This window comes from Eleginops maclovinus, chromosome 18 (assembly GCF_036324505.1).
Source record: "Eleginops maclovinus isolate JMC-PN-2008 ecotype Puerto Natales chromosome 18, JC_Emac_rtc_rv5, whole genome shotgun sequence".
NCBI lineage: Eukaryota > Metazoa > Chordata > Actinopteri > Perciformes > Eleginopidae > Eleginops > Eleginops maclovinus.
The window spans coordinates 3,776,039-3,793,737 of NC_086366.1; the positions used below are offsets into that span (position 1 = coordinate 3,776,039).

At 41.6% G+C, this 17,699-nt stretch overlaps 1 protein-coding gene across 4 annotated transcripts; it reads right to left on the minus strand.

Annotated features, from left to right (window-relative positions):
• Window positions 1-3,099: 3,099 nt before the first annotated feature.
• Window positions 3,100-17,682, minus strand: rinl (Ras and Rab interactor-like). 4 transcript variants are annotated; one of them, XM_063906341.1, is made up of 11 exons: window positions 17,562-17,682; window positions 15,238-15,447; window positions 11,973-12,084; window positions 11,289-11,361; window positions 9,927-10,015; window positions 9,723-9,805; window positions 7,855-8,089; window positions 6,316-7,053; window positions 5,890-6,207; window positions 5,666-5,797; window positions 3,100-4,768 (listed from the first exon to the last, which is right to left on the minus strand). In XM_063906341.1, the coding sequence occupies exons 2-11, from the start codon at window positions 15,415-15,417 to the stop codon at window positions 4,353-4,355; spliced, it is 2,376 nt and encodes a 791-aa protein (XP_063762411.1). In that variant the 5' UTR covers window positions 15,418-15,447; window positions 17,562-17,682; the 3' UTR covers window positions 3,100-4,352. The 4 variants fall into 4 exon arrangements, with proteins under 4 accessions (XP_063762411.1, XP_063762412.1, XP_063762410.1 ...); XM_063906342.1 differs by lacking the exon at window positions 17,562-17,682 and adding an exon at window positions 16,463-17,178 and having other exon boundaries at window positions 15,238-15,403; XM_063906340.1 differs by lacking the exon at window positions 17,562-17,682 and adding an exon at window positions 16,463-17,178.
• Between the last annotated feature and the right edge of the window lie 17 nt (window positions 17,683-17,699).

Consider the following 17,699-nt stretch of genomic DNA (forward strand, 5'->3'; position numbering starts at 1 on the left):
TATTGGGCTTTTTTTTTTAGCAACTAAGATTTGTTAGAAAATGTTTTACATTTCTCATTAATTAGTTGAACATAAACATTTCAGAAGTACAATATAAGACAAGCAAAAGTGTAATTTGGGGGCCGATTCACAATGTAGTTTGGACACCCCTGACTTAAGCAAAAGTAGCAATCAAATCAATCCCATTTCATTTATACAGCCGAACATCAGGGCGCCCTACTGTTTGCACAGATCAACAATAATGACAACATAGATAATACAATTACAAACAATGCTAAATAAAAAAAAGGCCTTAAGTTAGACAATAGTATTATTATCAAAGATACATCACAGGAATGGTCTGTGTGAGTGTTTCTCAGATAACATAATGTATGATTATTGTCATTACTGATACGTCCCATTTCAATGATGAGGTGGAGCTTATTTTAACTAATTTATCATGTAATAAGATCCCACTGTCCCTTATTGGAAAAAGTAAGTCATAATAAAGATAATTCACAGATATTTTTAACTTTATTTTGAGTTATTTTTATCCAAATTCTGTTCTATTTCTTTTGTATTTTAAGTTCTTAGATACTGTTTATGTTTACTTACATGGTCAATATGCTGCAGTTTTGAGTTTCCCCTTTTCTGTGGTGTGTTATATAGGTTTTAGTGCATGTAAATGGTCTGTAAAGGCTAAAATACCTGTGTTTCCTCCAGAGGGAGTTTCTCTCCAACACACTACCCCCCCCCCCCTCCCCCAGTCCAAAACACCTCCATTGGACTGCTTTGTTTACTTCCGTGACATAGTGACTTCACTATTTAACACTCACACATCCATTGGCTAGCGCTCGAACACATTGTACATGATATGGCTAAGGGGCGGGACATTTCTAAGTGTCTAACCAATCACAAGAGAGCCGGCCACATAACCAATCAGAGCAGACTGGGCTCTGGTTTCAGACAGAGGGTGAAAAGAGGAGCTGCAGCACAGGCAGTATGAGAAAAATAAAGAGATGAAAATGTCCCGGCTGTGAGACAAATAAAGTAGTTCAGATTTTCTGATACAGGTATTGATATTCTTTTATGTACCTATCTCTCCTTTCATACAGTATATGTAGAAGTGTTATATGAGCCCCTAACACTTAATCTTCTGTGTGTCCATGTTTAGCTGCAGTACCTCGAATGCCTCAGGCCACAGCCATCTGTGCCCCACCACTCCTCTTCCCCCTCCTCATTTCACATGCGCACACACACACACACACACACACACACACACACACACACACACACACACACACACACACACACACACACACACACACTCACACACACACACACACACACTCACACACACACACACTCCTCTTCTCCTCTCTGCGGACCCCCTCCTCCACTGCCGCCACCGCTGCCATATATGTAATTTATGACCGTGGTGAGTGCGTTACACACACTCATGTATGCATAATATATCACATGTGTGAAAGGACTGTGTGTGAGAGAATGAGTGTGTTTGTGCATTGGGCCGGTATAGTCTTGACCACAACTTCTTCCTCTTTCTGTGTGTGTGTGTGTGTGTGTGTGTGTGTGTGTGTGTGTGTGTGTGTGTGTGTGTGTGTGTGTGTGTGTGTGTGTGTGTGTGTGTGTGTGTGTGTGTGTGTGTGTGTGTGTGTGTGTGTGTTCTGTAAATGGGTGATCCATCCAGCATGTATCAAGGTGTTTCTTTCCTAGTCTTCCTTGAGATCTGCGAGCAGTGATGAAGTAAAAAGAATGAAGGTGTGTGTGTGTGTGTGTGTGTGTGTGTGTGTGTGTGTGTGTGTGTGTGTGTGTGTGTGTGTGTGTGTGTGTGTGTGTGTGTGTGTTTGTATAAAGGCCCAGCTGTTCCTAGGCTTGACATCTACATGCAGGCAGAATGCCAGATGTCTCATTAGGCATATTTGATTGGCTCGGTCAGTTAGCATGCAGCGATGATACGTTTCCATATGTGTGTGTGTGTGTGTGTGTGTGTGTGTGGGCATTTACATAAGAGGCCCCCTGTATAACTATTTACATGTGTACGCGCTCGATGTATGTGCATTCATTAACTTCTCACATTTGGATTTACAGCCTGTTAATTAGCATCCAGCTTTATGGGAGAAATAGCCGTGTAAAATCAATACATAAGCTTTATTTTACTGGAAATTACAAGAAAATACATTATTTAAATTAAATTTTGCGCTGTTATATTGGTGTTTTACTTTATATATAAACAATTGTATTAATCTTTATGCTTTAAAATACATCTTCAACTTTTTTTGCCTTTTTTGAAGCATTCATTCTAATCAATTTCTCCAAAGACTTCACCTTCAGTCTCTTCTTCAACCTTTTATTGCCTCAATGTTAACGGCTAACTCAACAATTGTTGTACTTTTACCCACCTTTAACTTCTTCTTCAAACAACTGTTCCACTTTTTTTTAAAATGTTAAGGTCACAGCTGTTACTTGCTTTCTGTGTCTGATCTTAGACTCAATGCCTCTTCAGTTCATTTGTTTTCCAATTTCAATTACCTTCCTAAAAAGCTATGCTTTATTAAGGTAATTTAAGAAAAACCAGCCTGTATAAAAGGAACAAGGACAGTAGCAGAACATTGAACAATAGATAGACTATCTAAATAGATCAGGCAGGTAAAATTATGCAGAAAAGGTGATTTTTGGGGGGGGGGGTTATATTCCCCAGTACAAATACAGTGAACAATGACCACATTTCCCCTGCAAAAAATGATTGTACTTTTTTATTCCTCTTTCTTTCATTGTTTTTCTGTTATATTCTCAGTACAAATACAGTGACTATTGCATTCACTCAGATGCATACCTGTGTGTATTCTTCTTACTGTAAATAAAACGAGACGTTCCTCTCACCGGAGGCTAAATGCTGCACTCTAGTGATCAAAATGAAGATTGTTTTGAGGGATTTCTTGTGAGGAACTTGTCTTTGTAAAGAAGGTGCATAAATGAAGGTCCAAGCTCAGTTTAACAGCATTATATTTAGGCATGGTGAAGAAGAAAGGCAACAACAGACACAGAAATGAAATGCTTCACAGTTAAACAAAGGTACGATGATATCAGTCCAAAAAGGGATGTTTTTTAAAGCTTAATTTATTTATTCAGATCCACTTTGGGTCAGAGCGACACCACATAATTAACATTCAAATGTCAAACAGCAGTCTTTTCATACATCCAGAAGATACGGAGCAACAATTGCATTTATTTGGAGACATGTTTTTGTCTACCGGATACATATCTTTCCAACACTCACTCTCTTTCACCTTTGTTTTTGTATCCAGAGGAAAAATATCCATCACATCCCGGCCAAATGTTCACCAGCGAGACGTTAACTCTGACTGCGTGGTGTGTTGTTTTTCTGCCCCGAAGCTTTTCATGTTTGATGAGGATAATTAAAGTTAAACTGATTGCTTTGTTTGCTCATTCATCAGCTATTATTGCCTCTATTTTCTGCTGTAAATAATGAATGAGAGATATTGTGTGCTGCTGGGAATGATAGGGATAACTGATGAGAGCAGAAAAAGGCGTACAAACAAAACTGTTTTATTTATGTCCTCTTTTTACATGTTGTTATTTCCTTGTTTTGAAATCAATATGAAAGATTTCCAACTTAGACAATCTAATGCCTTTAAACATTAGCTTTTATACATTTTAAAATAAATACAATAATAAAAACGTTTCAACACTTGCTTCTATTCCTTACAATACAGCTATGACATTACAATTGGACTCATTAAGGCCAGTGCTTTCCAACTTGTTTGGCAATGACACTTTAAAAAGGAGAAGCCTCACAAGTTATTGCCTCAATGTGTGAGTTTTTTTATTAAGGGGCCCTACTCTGCTCATCTTCACATTCATATTTGTATCTTGTGCCTCTCCTGGGACATGTCTCCATGCTTCAATGTTCAAAAAGCTCTTATTTTTCTCATACTGCCTGTGCTGCAGCTCCTCTTTTCACCCTCTGTCTGAAACCAGAGCCCAGTCTGCTCTGATTGGTTAGCTGGCCGGCTCTGTTGTGATGGGTCAACCGTTTAGATGTCCCACCCCTAATCACGTACAATGTGTTGGAGAGCTAGCCGGTATAAGTGTGAGTGTTACATAATGATGTCACTGAAGTAAACAAAAGAGTCCAATGGAGGCGTTTCAGGCAGGGGGGGGGGGGAGTGTGTGGGAGAGCAACTCCCTCTAGAGGAAACACAGGGATTTTAGCCTCTGCAGACCATTTACATGCACAGAAGCCTATAGAACACACTACAGGAAAGTAGGGCCTCTTTAAGGCTGAATTGTCCAACAGCTCGTTGTATCTCAGTTATGTTTGTAAATTACAATCAACTGTCCTCTTCTCCACACAGCTTCTGTCCATCTTCCTGTTTGCTCAGGATAACATCTTCCTGGTTACAGTCTGAAGGAGTGTGTGATTCCTCCTCCAGCGGCTGCAGGGCCTCTGGTTCGGTAAGCTGCTCTGCCTCCTCGTTATCAAAGGAATCTCCTTCTCTCTCGCTGCTTTCCTCTCTCCTCTCAGCGTCCATCTCAGAGCTCTGGGACCCTCTGTCCCGACACGCCTGCCTGCGAATGGTCCGTCGGTTCCTGCTGCGCCGTGATTGGTTGCAATGCAGGGTGCGCCTGCGATGCCATTGGTTGAGGGATTTTTGCGCTTCCACGCTGAGCTGACGGGCGGCCAATCGAGGCCGGAAGCTGCTGATGTAGTAAAGAGAAGCGTATAGAGTTGTAAGGTAGTAGCCACCTGTTGATGAGGAAAGCCGAGAGGGAAACATTAGTTGAAGATGAGAAATGAGTTGGAAGAGCTAGTGGCAACAGGCAACTTTAACCCATCAGTGTTTCCAAGCTTATGTCTCAAAGACAACCCAAAAATGTTCAGCTACTAATAAAACCGTCCGACCGACTTCATTTGTCTAGGGCTTTTATTGTGAAAGGTAAGAAGATAAGGAAGTAGTGTAGATATAATGGGCTGCTGTTGACAGTTAAGTGGTGCATTGATGACGTATTTTTGTAGCTCGACTCGAAAGATAGCATCACAAGGGTTTCCTGCACACAATAACCACATCAGCTTGTGCTAATAACAGATCTCATTTCCAGCATCTAACGACATTCAAAAAACCATTGGCCTCAAGTCATATCCTGGTTCAAAGTTCATATATGCACCTCTCTTGGTGTGGAAGAGATAGCCATTAAGCTTCAGGCTAAAAAGCTTCCATGATGCAACTTTTAAAGTGAATGCTTGATTTATAAAGAACCAATCCTGTCTTTTGCCACTTTGAAACATAACTAATATAAGTTAGGAAATGTGGGAATACATTGGAGTGGAACAAATCTGCTTATGCTAATCAAGCTGATGTTACTTGGATACAAACGTATATTTGATTTAGCGTTTAGTCAGAAGAATGGGTCGTAAATGAATAAGCTAATGGTAGTTTTGTCAGTTAGCTAGCTTAGTTACAACAGCATTAGTCAGAGAAAAAATGATTTAGTTACAACAAACCTCCATAAGTTATTTGTTTAATTTACTGACGTGTCTTCCAAGAAAGTCCAGAAAAGAACTCATATGATATTGGTCGAGATGTGTGTGTGTGTGTGTGTGTGTGTGTTAGCCTGACGGTGTGTTTGCTTGTGTTTACCGTACCCTCTCCCTGCAGCTGTGTGGGGTCCAGCAGCTCCATCATGTAGTCAGTGTCCAGGTGTAAGGTGACCACATCACTCCGGAGCAGCACCCACGTCAGGCAGGGCAGGAAGTCATCGGCTCCGTACGCCGTGCCTGCAGGACACGAGAGAAATGGGAATTGAACCAACAGACAAACAGGCTTAAGAAAGTATGAAAGAAATGTTAGAAAACACACTCCTGGCTACCTGAGCTAGCATTAGCACTCATGCTGTGATATATGCTCTTGCAGACTTTCAGCAGGATGTGGACCTTCTTGTTGGGGGAGTATGCCTCGTGCATACTCGCCCACCTCTGCTGGATCCTCTCCATGGTGAGAGAGTCGGGAACTCCAACTCCCGCCGACCCACCCAGCTCCTCCACCCCGATCTTCTCCAGAACTCTCATGTTGCTCTGCAGACGGTCGAAGGTGCCATCGTTGGACCGAGACGCGTTGATGCAGGAGTAGAGGTGAGTGGAGACGGGCTTCAGAGCCACCTTGTGGAGGGAGAGCTCCACCAGGGAGTCTGAAGAGGATGCGTGTATGTTTATAAAGCAGTTTTCAACAACCAGGTTATTTACAATTCTTTACAAAACACGACACAGTGTAAAGACATTTTAATAATTCCACTCACCGATCTCCGAGTCATTTAAGTCGGTGATGCTGTCCAACATTGCCTGGATCTCTTGATAGTCCAGCAGCATCTCCCTCAGTGATGTGAGCGATGTCCTTACCTCCTGTAGGAACTCGGACCCAGTGCCCCCGCACTTCATCGTCATCTCCACGAATCCTTTCACGGCCTCTGAGAACGCCAAGCCTCTCCGCTCGCTCAGCTCCTGCACGCGATTGGTCAGTCTCTTCTTCTGGCTAACCAATCCTCCGAGGGCCTGACCCACCGCCGAGAGACGGTGGATGACCTTGTCGGCCAATCGGTGTGCAGACTGGTGGTGCAGAGCAGGGCTGGGGATCTGGTACTCCTGCTCCTCCTCTATGCTGCTGATTGACAGTGAGTCGAGCTCCAGAGACGGAGGATGGAGCAAAGAGGAAGGTCTGGGCGGAGGCAGCCAGACTCCATCCTCGATCCAGGACACCCTGTGGGGAGACTGGGGCACCGGGCTGCCGTGGGGCTGCAGCTCCAGTGACGCTCTGTTTGAACTTTCAGGGGTGGAGGGAGAGGATGGAGTGAGGCTCCCCGTGCTCGCTGTGTAAGAGTGGGTGGAGGAAGTGGATGGAGTGAGGCTCCCTGTGCTCGCTCTGTACGGAGGAGCCGGGGTAGAGTCTCTGCTGGGCCTCCGGAGAACCACGCCTGCTGGAGCCTCTGATGTTGACGTGGGGCTCTTTGGAGAATCAGCTGAGAAGGCTCTGATCAGACCTGAACAAGAAGGATGTGGATAATGAACATCGTGTGGGCGATGAAACCCACTGAACCTACTTTAAAAGATCTTAATACATCTTGAAACACATTTACTTCAACCTGAATTCCCCACAGTTTCCTCTGCCAAAAACGTTATGATTTCAATCCGATTTGTCGCACGCGGCTCTTAACATGCTATAGCTACCGATCAATGTATAACGACAACTGGATACAGCGTTGGAGGCGAGGTGGTTGCACGAAGCCAAATATGGTCTGAATTTAGGTGTAAAAAGTACCCAAATCATTTAGGGTCAATAGAGGGGTGCAGGAACGAGTCCTAAAACCCGGAATTTGACCACTTCCGGTTCCCTCGTCTCAGAGTCAATGGGATTTCTCCTAAGGATTTGGGAAAATAGCTCGAAATACCCTTGACCGTGCTGTACTTGTCTGTAGTTCGTTTATAGCATAACCTTAGCAATTTGCTTCTGGCGATTCAATTTATGATTCGAAAATGATAAAAGTAGGGTAGACATGTGGAGATTATCCGGCTGAAAAAAACCCTGCATTTATTAATCTGGTTCGTTTTCCACAGTTCTTATATTTTACAATATTCTAAAATCCTATGGATAAATCGGATTGGAGGAACCCATGCGCAGGTTACTTCCGGGTCCTCCTACACAAATACGTCATCCCTGCGCCACTCAATAAAGCATGCAAACTTTCGTTTTGATTAAGCCCCGCCTCCAATCCGCTGGCTCGGCTCAGTCGAATGAATGGAGTCATTTCTGAATTAATGTATAAAAAGAAACAAGTCCTCACCAGAGCTCTCCATGCTGTCTGCAGAGGGTACCTGCTCCATGGAGATGGCTCGCTTACTCAATAACCCGGCCCCTGCCCATGTTCGGGTGGAGCTGAGGCGGCGCTCTTTCCTGTAATTTGTGGGCGGTTGTGTGGCGCCCAGAGCCGCAGTCGCCCTGTTGGTCAGCCAATCATCTCCATGCTCCCGCAGGTACAGAGGGTTGATGATGCACAAGGCCCCGTTGGTGGAAGTCAGCTAGAGGAACGCAGGCAAAGTGAGGAAGTAGGATGCATTGATGCATAGCCTACTGTTCACCACACTATTTAAATAAGATTAAACCCATTGAAAGACTCAAACAGTCGTTAAAAAGCCGCAAACATAGAAAAAGACAGGTATAAATTAGTACAAGTATAAGATATAGATAGTTATTTGATGTAATAAAAGGCAGTGGGAAATGGAAAAGTGTTGACTGTCCTGCAGCGACAGGACCTGTGGTATCTCTCCTCTCCTTCCTGCTGTGGTCAGACTGTTTAACCATCATGGCCCCCGGTAGACCCCCACACATATAACAACACTGACTATAACACCCCCTTGTTGTGTTAATAACTTTACAAAATATACCTGGCTGCTTTTTACTGTAAATTGTGTGCTTCTTGTATATATTTTGTGTATCTTGGGTGTATTTTTAAGCTGTCTTTGGCTGTTTCTGCTGTACAAATGAAAAGTTTGATTCTGGTAAAAATAAGAGATTTGCAGCAGACTTGCAGATGTCTGGGAGTTTGAGGAGAAATAAAAGAGGCACCAACTATAAGGCTACAGGAACTATTAAGCAATAGGATGCATTGAGACATTGTTCACTACAATACAGGCTTCAAAGAAGATTAAACTCTGCAAGACTTCAATTTAATGGACTGATATGAATCGCATGTTTATACAGAGCACATTTCAACATCAAGGAAATTTACAACAGTCATTAAAAGCCGCAAAAATAGAAAAAGACAGGTATAAATTAAAGTATAAGATATGAATAGTTATTTTATATAAATAAAGGCAGTGGGAAATCGGAAAGTGTTGACTTAAAAGAAGTGAGATGCAGTTTGAGGAGTAACCTACTCAAACCAACTATAAGGCTTGGGGAACTATGAAGACATAGGATGCATTGACACACTGTTCACCACAATATAGGATTTAAATAACATTAAACTCATTGTAAGCATCCAATTTAAAGCAGAATTGATAGATTTTTTTGGCCGTATGGAGGAACAGAAGGAGCTGTACAACCATTATACATTATCACCTTAAAAAGATGCCATGGTTAAGGTGTTTATTTATAACAGTTGACAGTTTTCTCAAATAGTAAACAATAATTACTTTTCATGATTCTGATCAACTTTGAGTATAATATCCGTCTCTTTAGCTGCTAAATGTGGCGCTCAGTCCCAGAAACAACGCTTTAGTCTCTAGCTAGCTACTTGACGGCACAGTTTGTGAATATCTGTATCACTCCTTTCAAGTTAGACTTGATATGCAAGTTTCACTTTGTGTAGGAATGTAGTTAAGGTTGTCCGTTCACGTTCCTGAATAGATGGAATTATTGATTGTGCATTATCAGGTTCAGAATCAGAATCAGAAACAGGTTTATTGCCAAGTCGGTTTAAACATCTGCTTTGGTGTTACCTAAACTCAGTGACTGAAGACAAGTGGTAAGAAAAGGACTATTATAGACACTTCATCAAGGCATAACCCCTTTTTATTTACCACTGCTTTTCCCAAATTCATTAAAAGATCGTAAATAATTATTGTTATTTACCTCTTGCAGATAATATAAATAAACCACACACACACACACACACACACACACACACACACACACACACACGGTACATACCTGTATGGAACACATGACGTTGTTCGGCTCCCTCTGGGTCATCTCATCGGTCTGTTGGTCCGGCGGTGAGCAGAGCCAAGTTTCTGCATCACAGAGAGGTGTTATTTAAAAAAAGGCACTGATGAAAACGTCTCTGGTTTTTTGCATTTCTGACGCAGCTTCTGGGAGAGGATGTGACCGAGATGACAGACAGGAAGGACTCACCGGGTTCAAGTTGAGAGAGACGATCTCTGGTGTTCTCTGTCACACTGTAGATCCAGTGAGGGATGGACAGACAGACAGACAACACATCCCTGACAGACAGGAAGACAGGGTAACACATATTAAGATGTAGAAGCACTTTCTGAGTAGTCTTTCAATAGGGCTGCGTGTTATGATTATTTTCTTAATCAATTAATCTGCAGGTTATTTGATTTATCATTTGATTGATCCAAGTTTCTGAGAGTCTGCAGAAACGTCTTTAAAGTTAAGATTTTTTATTTTTAACCTCCCTGTCAAATTGGACCCCTCCCTAAATGTTTTCAAGGGGTTATTTTAGCTTATTTCCAGAAATAGATCATGTAATCTTCCATGTGACTGATCATTGCTTTCATAGAATTCTCAGGTTTTTTATTAAAGTGTATGGTATCCGTGTTCATCAATTTTGTAAAATAAATGTGGATACAATTGGTTTCAATGAGGTCCATTGACCATGGATTCCAAAAATAACAGAAAAACAAATGGTAATAAATTGAGTTTGCATAAAATTGATAAGATTTCTGAGTGGATTTATTCTATATTATTTATAAACAGTCAAACCGGGAGGACCACACAAAGGTTGATATGATAGAAAACAGACAAGAAGTGTCCCATATTTAAAGGGGCCTTACTAAGCGTGTTATATAGGAATGTGTGCATGTAAACGGTCTGCAAAGTCTAAAATCCCTAAGTTCCCTCCAAAGGGAGTTTCTTAACTCCTCCATTGGACTCTTTTGTTTACTTCCTGAACACAGTGACATCACTACATAGCACTCTATTGGCTAGCCCTCCAACACATTGTCCGTGATAAGCTAAGGACCAGGACATCTCTAAGAGGTTGACCAACCACAACAGAGCCGGCCAGCTAACCAATCAGAGCAGACTGGGCTCTGGTTTCAGACAGAGGGTGAAAAGAGGTGCTGCAGCACAGGCAGTATGAGAAAAATAAAGAGCTTTTTGAACATTAAAGCATGGAGACATGTCCCAGGAGAGGCATTTCATACTAACAGGGAAATAAGCATTATAGAGCCCCTTGAATATGACCAATTATAATAGAAAATATCCATATTTGAGAGGCTGGAAACAGGATGTCTGATATTCTTCTATAACATATTATTTCAATATTCACGATGCAAAACGGATAGATCAGAGATGAGTCAAATATATAAAGAGTTAATGATTCATTTTCTGGCAAACGAGTAATCAATAATTCACCTTAAGATGGAGAAAACATGGTCAGCACGAAAAGACACGTGCAGATAATTGTTGTTGTCATATTAAACTAACAGCAAATTACAAAAAGCATCAGTGACACTGTGGTTTTCTTACCTGGTCAGAGAGTAGAAGAGCACGAGCTGCGCCAAGTCAGAGAAAGAAAGTCGAGACTCAGACAGCTGAAAGACTAACACGACAAACAGAGAAAGGGTAGGCAGAGTTATTACTAATGAAAACACACATTCCTGGAAACTCAGCACAACTTGTACCAGGAAGAAACCCAGAGAGGGGCAATTCTAAAGAACATGACCACTTCGTTACATTTATCCACAGATCAGAAAGTAGGTTATTTTCTGATGCTGTGTGTGATACCACCGGTTGTTTATTTTAGGCGTCACTTCACTTGTGTCTTTATCTTTTGATTTCAGTTACAGTATTGCACTTTTAAGTCGCATTTTGAGGAACCAGTGAGTGCAGTTTGAGAGCCAGTCTGACGAGGTGTGTGTGTGTGTGAACCTGCTCTCACCTGTCACAGCTGTTCACTTGAGTTAAAAACAAAAAGCAGAACTACAAGACGTCCCTAGTTTACTGCAACAGTTTTCTGTCAAATCATTTTGATTCATAAAATACCCACTAAAAGCCACACAAGGGATCACACACACACCCACACACACATCCAAAGATAGAGAAAGAGATAACGTGTGTGTGTGTGTGTGTGTGTGTGTGTGTGTGTGTGTGTGTGTGTGTGTGTGTGTGTGTGTGTGTGTGTGTGTGTGTTTGCATGCAATTGGTCCGTACCTGTGCCTGTGGTTTTGATGCTATGATCAATAACCGCTTCATCGTCTCCTCCTGCAGACACACACAGCAGGCAGGGCACAGATGTCGTGGAGTCCCGCACAACCAGGAAACTCTGGAGAAACAGACACACACACACACACACACACACACACACACACACACACACACACACACACACACACACACACACACACACACACACACACACACACACACACACACACACACACACACACACACACACACACACACACACACACACACACACACACACACACACACACACACACACACAGTGACTCATTTCAGTAAGTGAGGTGCTGAGCAGGAAGACGTTTTCTTTTAAATGCTCATACTGGAAGTTACACGGCAACCAGAGAAACACTGAGTGATGACAGGCTCAGAAAGGAGAGGAAAAACTGACAATTTAAAACAGATTACGGTAAAGAATCAGCCAAGGGTGGAAAGCTTAATACTACCCTGTAAAAATCCTGCATTCATTAAGGTATTAGAGGTGAAAGTAGTTAACTGTGATCAGGAAGATGTACCTATGTAGAACATTAAGAGTCAAAGTATTTAGTTATTTTAAGAAAATATTTAAAATAAATGCAAATATTCACATTTAATCATCTATAAAATGATTTGTGCGCACAAAAAAGAGTAAACAGCGCTGCTAATAATTTTCTAAGGTACCTTAATATGATTTTGGATAATTTAATCTGCATCAAAACACAGTATTTAACAGTCATTGGTCATTTTGTGTGTAAAAGTCTGAATTTAAAGTCTAAAATAACTTAAGCTGTCAAATAAATATAGTTTTATACTTAAATATAGTTAGGTACAGGCTTGCATTGTAGAGGAGTATAATTATAAAGTAGCACGGAGAGAAAACAGTCAAGCAAAGTACCTCAAATATGCACTGTAAAGTAAATAGTTACTTTCCACCTCTGGAATCAGCTCTGAGTCAGGATTTGATCTTGATAAATCAGTCATGACGGCAGGTTGTAACCAAACATTAACAGCCTCATAAACAGCTAATTTACCCAGGGTTCATAGCTGCTTTATGTCTCTGTGGAGGCTTATCAGTACCATCTGAGTGAAGGTCCACTTGGCTCAGATCCTCCCCTTTCTCGTCAAAACCTTGTTAAAATAAAGCTGAAACACTAATGCACGTACTGTACATGTTCCATTTATACTGTTTGTCAACGGCTAGTAACGACAGATTTTCACACCATGGTTTGACCCTCATGATTTGACCCACTAGAAAAGTGCATGACTCAGAGGCCAGGAAAGTCAGTCTACCCTGCAGACAGAATAGGAGGTGAGCTGTGACAACTAGCTGAGTAATTCAGAGTATTCTACACTACTTCACCACATTCCTACGCCTCCTCTGAGCGTACCATCATTTATAGAAAACTCATGATTTTCTTCCACTGTTGGAAAATTGACGGCACCAGTAAAAGAGGATGCAGTTGGTTGAGACATAACGGTGTAAAACAACGACTCAGTCATGCAGTTGCATCAGCACAGCTGAATTCAGAGGTGCTCTCGGATACATTTATACACACACAGGAAGTGGCTGTCATTCTAACTGAACAGAAATAGAGACGCTTTGAGCACACACACACACACACACACACACACACACACACACACACACACACACACACACACACACACACACACACACACACACACACACACACACACACACACACACACACACACACACACACACACACACACACACACACAGGCAGATGTTAAATGAACAATTGCTTTGTTGATTCGTAACAGCAACGTTTAATTATCTGATTCATAGGAAGAAACTATTCGAGCAGAAATGAATGAATACACTCTTTTGTTCAGCCTCTTCCAAAAGTATAAAGCGCTCAGGTTTTTCTGTTAAAGTTTCCAAAAACAGACACTCCTATGACTTTCCTACTCACGTGTCAATGGCTTGCAGCTAAGAGGTTTTGCATTTCTGGAAACGCCCTTTAAAAAACATCCATTTTCATGTCTTTTTCTCTCCTACTCACAGTCTCTCTTTGCAGCAGATGAATCCATTTTGTAATGTCATTTTCTCTGATCTGCGCAGCGCTTTTTATTCAACACATACTTCTGCATTTAGCCCTCAGATATCTGAAAAGAAAAAGGAACTGCTGCCGTGTTGCAGATATGTATTCAGATGGGCTGAGAATACAGCTGTGGTTGTTGCAGGACATGTCCGTTAGTTATCTCTAACATAGGTTTCCTTTCCTCTTTTTCAGGCCTAGCTGAAGCTATGCAGTTTAGGATAAAACTTATATGGATGAGCAGAAACTCACCAAGAGATTATAGGGTGATATGAAGTGTGTAAATAATACTGAGAGCACATGCAGAGATGGGAAAGTAGAGAGATAACTGGTCAGAGATCTACACAAATGAACAAACATCCTCTCAAATGTGCTCAAAAAATCAATGGTTGCTGTAGGTTAATTGTTGATTAACCTTTTGCAATTATTTCCCTACACTTCTGCTTTCAGAGGTAGTTATTAATTAACTCATTACTTAATATTAATCCAATGCAGAGGCCAATATGTAGTATTAAAGAGTAGATATGTTTATGGTCTTGGAGTGAGAACGGCTCTTTGATGCTCAACCATAATGCTGACGTGTCCCCCGATGAAATTGAGTTGGACCCACGTTTGAAAGTAATTTAAACAAACGTGGCCGATGGACAAAGTCTGTTTAGAAGCTGTAAATGCCTAATTTATAAATGATACTATAGTTAGAGAACTAAAGTATAACAGTGAAATAAAAAAAGGGTACACCACTCATCATGTCCAGCAGTGGCTCAGTCAGTAAGGGCTTGGACTGGGAGTCATAGGGTCGCCGGTTCAAGTCCCCGAACAGACTTGAAATATGGAAAGTGGACTGCTACTTGGAGAGGTCCCGGTTCACCTCTTGGGCCCTGCTGTGGTGCCCTTGAGCAAGGTACCAGACACCTCCAATCCCCCCTCCCCATTGCTCCCCATTGCCCCCCTCCCCGAGCGCTGCACGATAGCTGCCCACTGCTCCTAGTACTAGGATGGGTTAAATGCAGAGGGCCAATTTCACTGTGTGTGCTCTGCTGTGTGTGACAATAATGAGGGCTTCATCCTCCGATTCTTCATCATGCAATCTTGAAAGCAACCACAATCTTGAAAGCAACCACTTGCGCTAAGGTTCAGTACTTGAGTAAAGGTACTCTCCACCACTGGGTCTTTTTTTTTTTGCAGCTCACCCCAGCAGGCGTCCCACAGATGGCAGTGTGGGCCCCCTCTTTGTCCCAGGGGGCCGCGGGGCACCAGGCGCCCTGAGAGCCCCTCAGGTGTTCCAGCAGTGTCAGCCTACTCCTGCTGCTCCTCCACGGGATCGCCGTCGTCCCGTTGACCGGACAGTGTGCCGCCCTAGGCACAGACATACGGACACGTTGACGTGCATGTACGAGCGTCTGCAGCCATGCACATTAACGCCACGTTAGTGAGAGTAACAGTACTGAGAAAAGATATGTTTTCATGTGAGATTTAGCTCCAACATTGATGTACGTTCACTATTATTCAGTAAAGACAGCTTGTAACAGAAAAAGGAGGTCAAATGAAGATTAAAATGAGCATATTTTGAGAGTTTTATATGAGATTAGTCTCATGCACATTATCATCAGATGTGTGTAAATCACATACAGAGAATAAGTTACGAAAACGAGGAGCAGTACTTCATGCACGAAAACATCAAATGAGTGTGAATCTCAAAAAGAAACCCTGTCACATGAACAATTAACCTTGCTGACATAATAACATTTGAAACTAGAATTTGTCCTTTGAAAGTTTTGAGTTTTAAGTAAGATTCATGTCATTCATGCATTTAAACATCAGATAGGTGTGTAAGTCACATAAATACAGTTTATCAACACAGATTAAGACTGCAGGAAAAGGAAACTGTTTAAAAGTATGATTTTTCGGGTGGAATCAAAAATGTAAGGCCTTTTAACATTCTTGCAGATACATCAGATCAACCTGTAAGTGACATAAAAGTAGCTTGGTATAAAAACAGTAACAGTGCTGACATAATTCAGTTTACAATTGTGACTTTTCAGGTGCAATTTAAAGGTAAAAGTAGGATTTTAAGTAACATTCATGCACTTAAACATCAGGCTAGTGTGTAAGTCAAATAATAACAACTCGTCACAAACTCTATTAAGACTTCAGGCAAGAATTTGTTTAAAATTAGGATTTTTCTGGTGAAAATTAGTTAAATGTAAGATTGAACTTTTACATTCACATACATACACATCAGATTAGTGTGTGAATCACATAAACACTGCTTGTCACTAACAATATTAACAGAATACAGTTCAAAATTATGGTTTTTCTGTAAAATGTGGCTCTTTAACATTCATTTACAATAATCAGACATTCATTTAAGAGCAAAACCTGCACATTTATGGTGTGTAAATGTTGGATACTTACATGTGTGGCTCAGTTAGTTCACGTGTCTCCTCTACGCTGTTACCACATTTCTCAACATGTTGCAATCTTCTCTTGTCTCTTGAACTATTCCTTTGTGCAAGATGTTGCTTAACAGCTTAAAAAATACCAACAGGGCAAAATTAGGAAGTGTACATCTTCCTCAGAAACCCATCCTCACGACGTCTCCTGGTGCAATGCACAGAATATTTTAAAGATCAGACATGGCTGCTGCCGTGTTCTTCTGTCTGCCTTTTAACCCACTTTCTATTGTCATGTGAAACTGTTCTCTAGCTGATCTTCTACATCCCTCCCCCTCAAGTCTGCATGTGGTTAACCCGGCTCTGTGTGTGAACTGAAAAAAGCACGTTCTCTAAAGAGCGACATGGGCCTTTTTTGATCTGCTTAGAAATGGTTGAGAACAGAAAGAAAATGCACTACTAAAACTCTGAGATTATGTGTGTCCTCCTGCAGCAGTAGGAGGAATGTAGACACAGATGCAAACACTCCATACGTTAGAGATGTTAATAGATAGTGGACTGCACATCAGAGGGGGTTTCATGTGTCTACTTTACAATACATACAGTACATGCAGGTTTGTTTCCCTGCTGCCCAACAGGCCCTCCTGAAAGGAAACCACACTCAGAGGTGTTGCTGACAGGTCAAACATTTGCTCACAACAAGACTCATACTCTCTCTTCATCGTGCACTTTGTGTCTAAAGCATTTCCTGGCAACACCGTGATGTGCATGGTGTCAATGACCAACATGCCACGCACCTAGGGGGGCTCACACTCAGGACCCTGCAGAATAATCACTTTCGTTACTAAAACCAAAACGGCAGGAGCTACAAGTGATGATTGCATGCTTTTTTCAGTCAGTAAAATGTATTGTGGGAACAAACATGTGTTATAAAGAATTGACCCTTACTTAAAAACTTGCATCCAAAGGCACATAGGATCTGCACCCTACGTACCCTAGCATTGCACTGACTTTTATTTTGATTAAAAAGAAATGTGTTTACAGCTTACCAAATGTTCTACTTGTTGATACTTTATATAAACTGTTACTTCATTCCGGTTTGTCCTCGTGTGAACGCCTACCTGTGCGCTTAAAATCGTATTCCTGGACTTCCGTACTGGGATCACTAAAGGTTCATCTTCTCCGTTACTCCAGTTTCCAGTCAGTTTACATATTGCAAATGACTAACTAAAGGCTGGAAAGTTATTCAAGTTGGATTA

Excerpts from the sequence above, each read along its gene's own strand:
- rinl (XM_063906339.1), bottom strand. The coding sequence starts at position 12,276 with ATGAGTCACTGTGTGTGTGTGTGTGTGTGTGTGTGTGTGTGTGTGTGT. Across the intron at positions 9,806-9,926 it reads TCTCTCTCAACTTGAACCCG|AAACTTGGCTCTGCTCACCG; the intron begins GTGAGTCCTTCC and ends TCTGTGATGCAG. Across the intron at positions 5,798-5,889 it reads GAGTGCTAATGCTAGCTCAG|GCACGGCGTACGGAGCCGAT; the intron begins GTAGCCAGGAGT and ends CGTGTCCTGCAG.